The 12,071-nt window shown below is 39.1% G+C and overlaps 1 protein-coding gene across 1 annotated transcript in view; it reads left to right on the plus strand.

The window, feature by feature from the left end:
• NUP210L (nucleoporin 210 like) overlaps positions 1 to 12,071 on the plus strand; it is a 114,629-nt gene that overhangs the window by 68,694 nt on the left and 33,864 nt on the right. Inside the window, exons 19-27 of the mRNA XM_053666211.1 lie at positions 4,417 to 4,521; positions 5,207 to 5,308; positions 6,340 to 6,468; positions 7,031 to 7,158; positions 8,031 to 8,163; positions 8,903 to 8,965; positions 9,479 to 9,658; positions 10,010 to 10,090; positions 10,180 to 10,311. Of these exons, the coding sequence (XP_053522186.1) occupies positions 4,417 to 4,521; positions 5,207 to 5,308; positions 6,340 to 6,468; positions 7,031 to 7,158; positions 8,031 to 8,163; positions 8,903 to 8,965; positions 9,479 to 9,658; positions 10,010 to 10,090; positions 10,180 to 10,311 (1,053 nt within the window). The remainder of the gene's footprint in view (positions 1 to 4,416; positions 4,522 to 5,206; positions 5,309 to 6,339; positions 6,469 to 7,030; positions 7,159 to 8,030; positions 8,164 to 8,902; positions 8,966 to 9,478; positions 9,659 to 10,009; positions 10,091 to 10,179; positions 10,312 to 12,071) is intronic.

Genomic DNA, 12,071 nt, shown 5'->3' on the forward strand with positions numbered 1-12,071 from the left:
TAAAATACCTGGAGTGCTCGGGTCTCACACAGCAAGCCCTCAAGATAGTGTTTGATTAAGTTATTTGAGCCTTTCTCTAACCACCTCCCAACAAGAAGAGGAAGAGAAAATGCCTGTTGTTGCAAATATCTAGGCCTCTCTCCCCTGCTTCCCTGTCCCTGGGAACCTTTGTACACTTTGCTCAAAAACAATGGAGCCTTCACACTCAATGCCAAGTTTTTGTTACAGATTAGTTTTTCCATAAAATTGTGTTGAAACAATCAGTACTTTTTAGATTTTATTTAAACAAATAAGTGTAAAAGTTCAAACTTTCACATTCTGTTAAAATTTAACTCTAAGATGACAAGATTTCTTTTTAAAAAATAAAAGGTTTTATTTATTTATTTTTAGAGAGAGGGGAAGGGAAGGAGAAAGAGAGGGAGAGAAACATCAATGTATGGTAGTCTCTCGCATACCCCATACTGGGGACCTGGCCCACGACCCAGGCATGTGCCCTGACCAGGAATGGAACTGGAGACCTTTTGATTTGCAAGCCGGCACTCAATCCACTGTGCCACACCAGCCAGGGCAACAAGCTTTCTTAAAGCCTTATTTTTCAAAAGCCCCTATTCTTCCTCAGATTAAGAGCTGCCAAAACACCTTGTGAACTACATTGCATTGTTGTGCTAAAAACACTGAGTACTACACCATTTAAAGAACTTTAAGAAGACTGTAGCTTCTGCCGTTAGGGAAGGCAGGCACTTTTTAACCAGTTTCACATACAAACAGTACAGCCTTCTTTATGAAATTTTGCCATTTAATGCGTTGTTAATTGATCAACCCATGTTTGTAAACTAACATGGTACTATATATAATGGAGTAAGTGTAACAGCTCAACTCTTGGGTTCCATCATTTTGATTGTGTAGTGAGATTTTTTTTAAAAATTAGTGTATTAGCTTTTGCTGAGCATTTGAGCAGAACTCCTACGTTTTCCCTCTGATAAAGTGTTCGGCTATAGCCATGGGATGGGGTGTGTGGGTCACTTGATATGATCAAAGGATAAAGACAGCATTTTGACAAAATATGAAATGGAGATTAATTTATACTGCATTTTATACATTAAACTAAATAAAAATGTCATGGGTAAAAAAAATTTTTTTGGATGAGAAATGACCTTTTATTTTGCAAGAAAACATCCTGTTCCATCTTGGAAATCTATTTTAAATATGTATTTTATTGATTATATTATTACAGTTGTCCCATTTTTGTCTCCTGTTTATTCCCCTCTGCCCTGCAGCTCCACTCCCGTCAGCATTCCCCATGTTAGTTCATGTCCATGGGTTGTACATATAAGCTCTTTGGCTTCTCCATTTCCTGTACTGTTCTTAACCTCCCCTGTCTATTTTGTACCTACCAATTATGCTTCTCAATCTCTGTACCCTTTCCCCCATCCTTCCCCTTCCTGCTCTCAGCTGATAACCCTCCACATGATCTCCATCTCTGTGGTTCTCTTCCTGTTCTAGTTGTTTGCTTAGTTCTCTTTTGTTTTTTTAGACTCAGTTGTTGGTAGTTGTGAGTTTGTTGTCATTTTAATGTTCATAGTTTTTACCTTCTTTTTCTTAAATAAGTCCCTTTAGCATTTCATACAATAATGGCTTGGTGGCCCTGGTTGGTGTAGCTCAGGGGACTGAGTGTGGGCTGTGAACCAAAGGGTCACCGGTTCTATTCCCAGTCAGGGCACATGCCTGGGTTGCAGGCCAGGTCCCTAGTAGGTGGTGTGAGAGAGACAACCATACACTGATGTTTCTCTCCCTCTCTTTCTCCTTCCATTCCCCTCTCTCTAAAAATAAATAAATAAAATCTTTAAAAAATAATAATAATGGCTTAGTGATGATGAACTCCTTTAGTCTTACCTTGTCTGGGAAGCACTTTATCTGCCCTTCCATTTTAAATGATAGATTTACTAGATAGAGCAATCTTGGCTGTAGGTCCTTGGTTTTCATCACTTTGAATACTTCTTTCCAGTCCTTTCTTGCCTGCAGTTTCTTTTGAGAAAGTGGCTGATAGTCTTATGGGAACCCCTTTGTAGGTCACTCTCTGCTTTTCTCTTGTTGCTTTTAAGCTTCTCTTTTTATCTTTAACCTTTGGCATTTTAATTAGGATGTGTCTTGGTGTGGTCCTCTTTGTGTCCAACTTCTTTGGGACTCCCTCTGATTCCTGGACTTGTAGTTCTATTTCTTTCGCCAAAGTAGGGAAGTTTTTTTTTTTTTTACCATTATTTTTTCAAGTAAGTTTTCAATTTCTTGTTCTTCCTTTTCTCCTTCTGGCACCCCTATGATTCTGATGTTGGCACTTTTGGAGATGTCCCAGATTCTTCTTTTACTCTGATCATTTTTTTGAATTCTTGTTTCTTCATTGTGTTCCAGTTGAATGTTTATTTCTTCCTTATGTTCCAAATCATTGATTTGAATCCTGGCTTCCTTCCCCTCACTGTTGGTTCCCTGTGGATTTTTCTTTATTTCACTTACTGTAGACTTCATTTCTTCCTTTATGTTTTTGCCATACTCAGTGATTTCTCTGAGCATCCTCAATCATCAGTGTTTTGAACTCTGCATCTGATAAGTTGGCTATCTCTGTTTTGCTCAGTTCTTTTTCTAGAGTTTTGTTCTATTGTTTCATTTGGGCCTTGTTTCTTTGTCTCGGTCTTGGCAGCCTCCCTGTGTTTGTTTCTGTGTATTAGGCAGAGCTGCTTTGACTCCCTGTCTTAGCACACCAGTTAAGTTGTAAGGTACGGAGCTTTAGGAATTTGCCAGGTTGGGGCAACCCGCTTTGTTTTGTGGCACTGTGGAGGGGGAAGGGGAGGGGTCAGAGAGGGGACAGTGCTGCTGCCTGGCCTTTGGAGACTTGCCCTGCACTTGTCCCATTTCCACTCACTTCATCCACTTCATGTATGCGACTGGTACCCTTCTAGCTTCTTCCCTGGTGATGATTCCCAGAGTGGGTGGGTTTTCAAATGTTCTAGGACCATGCAGGTCCTGTAAATGGACTCTCCTGAGAAACTGGCAGTTTCTTCTGCTGCCCCAACTGCCCCTGGTTTTTACAGCCAGAAATTATAAGGATTTATCTTCCCAGTGCTGGTACCCTGGGGTATGTGGTTTGGCCGAGGGTTGGGATCACTCACTTCTAAGACATCCCTCCCAGTTTTTATCTACCACATGTGAATCATTCACATTATTCACATGGGACTGCCTGTTCTGATGCCACTGCCATTTCTGCATGTCACACCATGTCCTCTCTGCCCTGGCTCCCTCTCTCTGCCACCCCTATCCTTCTGGACGGTTATGGCTTCTTTAAACCTTTGGTTGTCAGGCTTCCAACCAGTTTGATTTTCTGGCAGTTTCGGGTATTTTTTGTTTTGAGGCTAATTGTGATTCTTCTTGTGGTTGTGCAAGGAGACAAAGCATGTCTGCTTATGCCTCCATCTTGACCAGAAGTCTAATCAGTGATTTTTTAAGCTTTTTCTTTTTCTTAAACCTGCAGTCCTTCTCAAAATTGGGCATTTAATTCATCTTTGAACTGGTCATTCCCATAGGTGCTTAGTAAGTGCTTTTCTTTTTAGAAGCCCCTCTCAATGACAGTATGCCTCCTTTATTATAAAATCTTTCTTTTTAAAAAAGATTTTATTTATCTATTTAGAGAGAGGGGAAGGGAAGGAAAGAAACATCAATGCGTGAGAGACACATCAGTTGGTCACTTCTCACACACCTTCAACTGGGGACCCGTCCTGCATCCCAGGTGTGTGCCCTAACCGGGAATCAAACCAGCAACCTTTCAGTTGGCAGCCCAGCACTCAATCACTGAGCTGCACCAGCCAGGGCTAAAATCTTTCTTGATAATGCATTAGTAGTTGTTTTGTAGATTAATAAAAATGCATCCCTGTTTTCATTTTCCTTTATTTAAATCTAGTAAGGGCTTTTCTTAGTTTTCTGGTAACTAGATGAAAAAAATCATGTGTTTTATCTTTACAGTTTTTAAAGTATTTTAGATATTCTTAATCTATGAACCTTCTTAATATCACTGTCTTGCCAGATCCCCAACTTTGTTCTTTGACTGATGCTGGCGCTTCTCTGCCTCTGCCTGTAAACTGACAGTTGCAGAATTGTGGAGTGTTTTTACATGATCTTTTACTAATGCAATTAGTGCCATGTTTTGCATGTATGACAGTGAATCCTTGAATCATAAAATTATATATGTATAAATTAACTGAAATTGCAGGCTCTTCTTTAAAAGTGGTTCGTAACTGATATAAATCGGGCAGCTGTGCACCTCTGTGATTCTGTTATCTTTGGCACTTGAATGAATAGTAGAATCTTCTCTCACTGAGTTGGAGAATTAAAAGTTTATATTCACCTTTGTGGTTCTCATTACATTTCTAGGAACTTTTCAACTTGCCCATGTCTGCAGCTGTGGAGTTGCTCCTGGTGGACGATGTGACTGTGCTGCCTGAGAATGCCACCATCTATAACCACCCCGATGTGAAGGTAGAGCTGTACGGGTCTAGTTCTATGGAGTCATATTGGACAGGAAAGTACTAGGTTATTGAAATTAAGAGTATAACAATAAGAAATCTAACTTATTTGTTTATTTTTACTGTATTTTTTCAAAAATGATTTTATTTATTTGTTTATTTTTAGAGAGAAGGGAAGTGGGGGAGAAAGGGAGGGAAACATCAATGTGTGGTTGCCTTTCCCAAAACCCAGGCATGTGTCCTGACTGGGAATTGAACCAGTGACTCTTTGGTTCAAAGGCCAACACTCAGTCCACCAAGCCACACTAGCCAGGGCTTATTGATTTTAGAGAGAAAGAGAGAGAAACATTGATTTGTTGTTCCACTTATTTATGTATTAATTAGTTGCTTCTTGCATGTGTCCTGACCAGGTATCAAACTCGCAACCTTGGTGTATCAGGACAACACTCTAACCAATTGAGCTGCCGGGCCAGGGCCTCTCACTTATATGTTTAAAATCATGGATATACATATGCATGTATCATAATTAGCTACAATGTCCTTAGGTGTTATACTTTAATAATCATATTTTGCTTTTAGTTCATTTTCCTTAATCTTTTAATCATGTACTCTAGTTTCTGAGGTGGGTAGAAGTTATTTTCTTTGAATTATTTATAAACCAAAGGGAATGGAATATTGTCTATCTGATTTTTTCATAGGAAATATTTAGCCTTGTGGAAGGGTCTGGTTATTTTTTAGTCAACAGCAGTGAACAGGACACCGTCACCATCACTTACATGGAAGCAGAAGGCTCTGTGCAGGTGAGTTTTAGAGACATTCCCAGACTGATGGTCTCAAGTGAAAGCCATTCTTAGGTGAACAATTGGGAAAATTCCACTGTGTGCTTCAAACTACTTACAAAAGTAACATTTGTTTCTTTTTTTAAACCTATATAGGTTTTTCAATAAAAAATGTAGGGTTTTTTGTTTTATTTTTGTAGCTAGCTGTAATCTTGGTCAATTATTGGTTCTGATTGAGCTGAGACAATATAAGAGACATCTAGTTACAAGATTTCCATTAAAAGAAGGTTCATTTCTATAAATGGATAGTTAGATATACTATTGACTATATAACTGGAGTATATTTTTTAACCAGAATATGACAACTCAAGATTTTAAGTTGACTCCATAGTCATCATCAAGGGGTTTGCTTTTAGTTGACTTGTAATAAAAGTTATACCTTACATTAACATATGCTTATAAATTCCTTTCCTTCTCAGAGCTCAAAGGATTTTAACTTGCGTTAGTCATACTGTTTGTCTTTAAAGGGGGAGGCTGCGGCACTAGGCACAGGCAGCAGATGTGAAAACACGCTGTTGTGCAGGAGCTGTACTTCAAGAAGGAAAAACAAAGTTATCAGTCTGCCCAGTGCTTTCTCCCTCACTGACAACTGCAACATAAATGAACTTGATTTTTGTTTTATTTTTTTTCCCATCACCATTTAATGCCTCCCATCCCTCCCTCCCACCTCCCTCCCCCTGGACTTGACTTTTTCATGAAGTCCTTTCCTTGTTATTAAGAGCTTGGACATGTATGTTGGATTTTGCTTGAATTCAATCATCTTAAATTCTGCTCTTTACCAGTTAATTATTAAAGGTACACATTTTGCCATCAACTGAAATATCACATTAAGGGTCTATTTTGTGTTATGCCTGAAACATTTAATGTGACCTCCCAAAGTATCCATCATGAAGGAAGTAAGATATTATATATCCCACTTTGGATGAAAATAGTTTCCATGACTATGCTTAGAGCATGTTTTCTTCTTTACCTATCTACCGTCCTCTTTCTAGTTAGTTCCAGTACATTCTGGATTTCTCACATTGGAGGTCTATGATCTGTGCTTGGGTTTCTTGAGTCCAGCAGTGGCCCACCTCAGGGTGTCAGACATACAGGACCTGGAGCTTGAGCTGATCGATAAGGTGAGAGATACATGTTTTATCTCATAAATTAAACAGGTCTCATTTTCTCTCTCTAGCATCACTTAATATAATTTTTGCTCAACTACTGTGTGTACACACTGCGTGTGGATACCAGGACCTTTAGTAATGCTATTGGAAATACCTGTCCTTAAAGAACAACATTCCAACATGAGATGTCATACAGATAAATACAGTACATCTACATGAGTCTTGTTTGAACAAAGGCTGACCAGGAACATTTAGCATGAACAAAAAAGTTTACCACCCTCACCTTGGCTGGTGTGGCTCAGTGGATTGAGTGCTTGCCTGTGAGTCAAAGAGTTGCTGGTTTGATTCCCAGTCAGGACACATGCCTGGGCTGTGGGCCAGGTCCCTGGTAGAGGGCTTGTGAGAGGCAACCAAACTTTGATGTTTCTCTCCCTCTCTTTCTCCCTCCCTTTCCCTCTCTAAAAATAAATAAATAAAATATTTTTTAAGGAAGTTTACCACCCTCTAAGAGTTAGGCTGTCCTTGGTGAATGAGACACCTCCACTAAAATTACCTTTTTTTTTTTAACTACTAGGTTGAAATAGGTAAAACTGTGTTAGTAACTGTGAGGGTTCTTGGCTCTTCCAAACGCCCATTCCAAAATAAATACTTCAGAAACATGGAGCTCCAACTGCAGTTGGCGTCTTCAATTGTCACCTTGACGTGAGTGCTATTTCAACACTTCTTTCTCCCTTGGCTTAATACCCTGAGAGTATACCTTCCAGTAACGTGGTGGGCTCTTCCTTGGGTTATTTGAGATTTTTCCTCTTTCCTTTTTTTGTCACAATACCTTTCAGCCCTTACTCTTCTCCCATGTTCAGCTTTCTACCAAATACCCCTTCCAGATAATCAGATGTCTTGTTTTGGGACTAAAATCATGAGTCTCATTAATATTTCTATTTATGAAACTTCTCTCCAGATGATGTCCTTTAAGGATGCTTCCAGCTCAAGGACGTTCAAAAATCTATTTAGAAGCAGAGGCATTGGTATTCCCCTCTGCAAAAGGGGAATTACAGGGATTCTAAGGCAGTTTAATATTCATAATTTTGCCAGTCTATATTTATATCGCCCTATTTCTTTGGAGCCTTAGAACAAGTTTCTTGCCCTTTAGGACATTCCTGCCATTGCCATGAACTGTATCTTCACTCTGGAAATTTATTTTCTGGCAGATCCTTCTAATTAGTGTTAAAATGAACATCTTAGAAAGATGCATAACTGACAAAATCAAGTCTTTCTCACCCTGGCCAGTGTGGCTCAATTGGCTGGAGCATCGTCCAATACACCAAAAGATTGGGGATTCTATTCTGTTCCTGGTCAGGGCACATACCAGGTTGTAGGTTCAATCCCTGGTCAGAGCACATATGGGAGGTGGCTGATCGGTGTTTCTCTCTCTCATTTCACTGGATGTCCCTCTTGGCTCTCGCTCTCACTCTCGCTCCCTCCCTTCTTTCTAAAACCAATAAACCTATTTTTTTTTAATTTAAAAACAAAGAAACCCAAACCTTTCTTATCTGAAAATACATGGATCTTTGCAGGCTAATGGAGGAACAGGACAAATACTCTGAAAACTATGTCCTTCATGCTGCCGCTGTTGGGCAAACCACACTTGTGGCTATTGCTAGGGACAGGATGGGGCAAAAGTTCACATCGGCCCCTCGGCAAATTGAAGTAAGAAAATTATCTCATCCAAAATTGTACTTCATCTTATTTAGCATTATTTATCTTTTTTTGTTTAGTTTGTACAAGTTGACATTATTTGACTGAAAAAAAAGATACTTTTCTAACTTTTGCAACAATATGTGATTTGTTTCGGGGTTTTTTTTCTGTATAAAAATACACTTCTTGTAGAAATTGTAAAGCACAAAAATATAACGATGCAGAATAAAAATCACCTATAATTCCACTACGTAGAGCCAATCATTTGTAAGACTTCAGTGTATTTCTTCACTTTTTTCCTATATTTTTTGTAATGTGGATGAATCATACTGCTTTTTTTGTTCTTAATCTTCTATCAGAAGTATTTTCTTATGTGCTTAAAAGCTAATTTTTAGCCAGTGTTGATAATTGTTGAAGCTGGGTAATAACTACCTGAGAATTCTTTATACTGCTCTATCTACTTTGTATATGTATGAAAAAAACATTAAAAAGGAAGATAATTGTAAACATAATTTTAATGGACACTTTCGTTCCAGTGAGTGGATATGTAATGACTAATTTAAGCATTTTCACTCAAGTAATTTGTAATGTTTGCTATATAAATAAAAATTGCATTTGTAAATAATACCTGTCTTTGTATATAACTTTATTGTACATAATTAGGATTTTCCCTCAAAATAAGCTGCATGATCATTTGTTGTGACATTGACTCTAGTTAGTCACTGTAGTCCTTTTGGTTTTCTCCATCAAGGTGTTTCCTCCATTCAAACTTGTTCCAGAGAAAATGATGCTGATTCCAACTAACATGATGCAGGTGATCTTAAAGACAAAAAAATAAGATTTACCCTTTCTCCTCATCCCATCTCTGCCCACCCCAACACACACATACACACATCTTCCTGTTGGCATCCTCCTGTGTATTCCCAGCCAAATACAATAAGTTCTGATAAAGAACATCTGTACTGTATTTTGCTGTGTATAATGCGCACCCACGTTTTGTGCACATTGTACATACCCATCATATTACCGTAATATGTAAACATTATACCCACGTATAATGTGCATCCTTATTTTTCCCTCAAAAATGTGAGCCAAAAAAAGTATGCATTATACACAGCAAAATACGGTATTTTCCCAGTTCCATAATGAACTACTTCTTAGAATCCCATGGATCATGTGCAGCATTTCCATTTTTTCTGCATTTGAGTTGATGTGGGATATTGGGCAGTGGGAGAAGATGAAGAAGCCAAGTTGTTTGGACAATATGTTCAGAACAGAGATGTGACTTCTCATGCTTCAGGCATTCACTGGTATGTTTACATTCCAGGTAATGTCTGAAGGTGGCCCCCAGCCCCAATCTATCATTCACTTCTCCATCAGTAATCAGACTGTGGCTGTTGTTAATAGGAGGGGGCAAGTTACAGGGAAGGTGGTTGGCACAGCTGTGGTCCATGGCACCATCCAGACAGTGAATGAAGATACTGGCAAAGTCATTGTGTTTTCCCAGGTATTGGTTCTTTGTTCTGCTCTGCTTCTACTTCATCTGGGAACCATACTGGGAAGTGGGGGAGGAAATAACGATGAAGAAAAATCCTTTTAGTCCCCTTATCTGTCATGCTTTTAACCAGGCATGGGAAATATGTGATCTGTAGTGAAAAACCCACAGAGTACTTGGCATTGTTATAAGACATAATCCCTATCCTTAAGTGGTTATTTAAAGAGCAAAAACATGCTAAGTCATGTTTTGTTGTTGCTGAATGCCCTAACGACAGCAAAGCAACTAGTTATCACAAGCATCTCTGTCCACCTCACAGACACCCCCTCTTAGCCTAAACTGGTTCTCCACCTTGTTGAGCAGGATGAAGTGCAGATTGAGGTTGTTCAACTAAGGTCTGTTAGGATCCTTGCAGCTGCAACTCGACTCATCACAGCTACTGAGGTCAGTATGATGACTCTGTTCTGGGTTCATTATCTTTATAATGCCAGTTGGGCAAGATATATAGCACAAAATCACTTTTTTCTTTTCAGATGCCAGTTTATGTTATGGGAGTGAGCAGTACCCAGACCCCTTTCTCTTTTAGCAATGCCAATCCTGGGCTCACATTCCACTGGTCCATGAGCAAAAGAGAGGTACTGGATCTAGTACCCAGGCATGCAGAGGTATGAATTTATCTGTTCATTACATTATTTTAGGAGTCTTAAGTTTATTTCATCAAAAGTTTTGGACTGACTCACTTTCTAAACTACATAATATTATTACTTATCTCCTTTTCCTATTCCATGAATGCCGGAAAACTGTAACTCATGAAAAATCCAAATTTGTGTACTCACATAATGTTATATGATTCTTAGTATACTTTGCTAGAAAGAGCTCTTGAAAACAATGATTTCCTTAATATTGTATTTGTTGTTGCATTTGTAAGCAGATGACTATGTTATATAAGTAACACATTATTAATATAAAGTATGATGGGGAACCCAAAAAATATGGAATTCATTTATTTAAAAATTGTGTATTCTTACATATTTAAACTTTCAACTATTCTCCATTTGATATAATATGCCTATCAAGACATTTTCTCCATTGCTCAAAATAGTTTTTAAACTCATTGATTTTGATGCCTTTAAGTTCTTCTGTCATTTTTTGTTTCCCCTCTTCCATATTGGCAGAATGTTTCCCTTTGACAACTTTTTTCATCCAGGGAAACAAAAATAGTTGCTCACAGGGAGACTAGGTGAATAGAGAGGATGGGACATGGGGGTCATGCTGTTTTTGATAAAAAACTGAACACTGAACACTCAGCCCAGTGTGGGAAAGTATACTTGTAAATCGCCCATCATGAAATAGGCAAACACAATGAAAGTCTTTTAAAAAATACACTAAAGCCAAACACAGCCTCTCACAACACCAGCTGGTACACTGATACAGATGGGTTCCTGGAACACTCACCTAGCAAGGGAAGCCTGTACCACAAGGGGCCTGCTTTCCAGAAGATAATTCCATTTTGGGGGGTTCCCCCATCATATGTATACATAGAGTTCAAATATTAACATAATCTTTTTAACATGTTCAGACACAATTATAGTAACAATCATGTTTGTACTGTATTATGGGCAGTTGACATTAACAGTACAAAAAGTGGGTGCTCCTGGCTGGTGTAGCTCAGTGGATTGAGCGAGGGCCTGTGAAGCAAAAGATCGCGGTTTGATTCCCAGTCAGGGCACATGCCTGGGTTGCAGGCAAGTTCCCTGTGGGGGACACATGAGAGGCAACCATGCATTGATATTTCTCTCCCTCTCTCCTTCCCTTCCCTTCCCCTCTCTCTGAAAAGAAATAAATATTTTTTTAAAAGTGGGTGCTGAGCACATTCCTGGCCATGTGCTGAATTCCACCCAGAGCTGATTCCTACTGTAAGTGTGTGGGGTGCAATGGGTGCCATGTGGCTGGTATGGGCCACCAACTGGCAGCTGATTCCAGACTGAATCTTCTATCAATAACAAATGTAAGAGGGATGATTAATTAAACTGCTCCTCCTTGTTTTCCATTGGTGGTGCTGGCTCCTTCTAATTCTGCACAGCTGCCTCTGGAATGGCTGAAGCCCTCAGGATAAGCATGGAGGAAATCCACAATGTGACCTAAGTCTCTATGTTTATGAAAATAGTTTTAATTTCTTAATACACATATTGAAACCTTACTCTGAAACTTGAGAAAGAAAAGTGGATGCTTTACCTGATTCACAGCATTGTTACCTGATCGTCAGTTGGATGAAACCCCCCAGGTGGCCTTGGGACAGCCCACCTAGGTCTGGGCTTTTCCTTAGGAAGGAGGAATCTGGGGTTGAGCTACCCAGCAGGTCACAATTCAGTGCCCATGAATACAAAGAATTAGAGTTAGAGCTTGGAAGAGAATGGAGCATTTA

This window comes from Artibeus jamaicensis, unplaced genomic scaffold (assembly GCF_021234435.1).
Source record: "Artibeus jamaicensis isolate MK-2021 breed Jamaican fruit bat unplaced genomic scaffold, CSHL_Jam_final contig_447, whole genome shotgun sequence".
In the NCBI taxonomy this organism is placed as follows: Eukaryota; Metazoa; Chordata; class Mammalia; order Chiroptera; family Phyllostomidae; genus Artibeus; species Artibeus jamaicensis.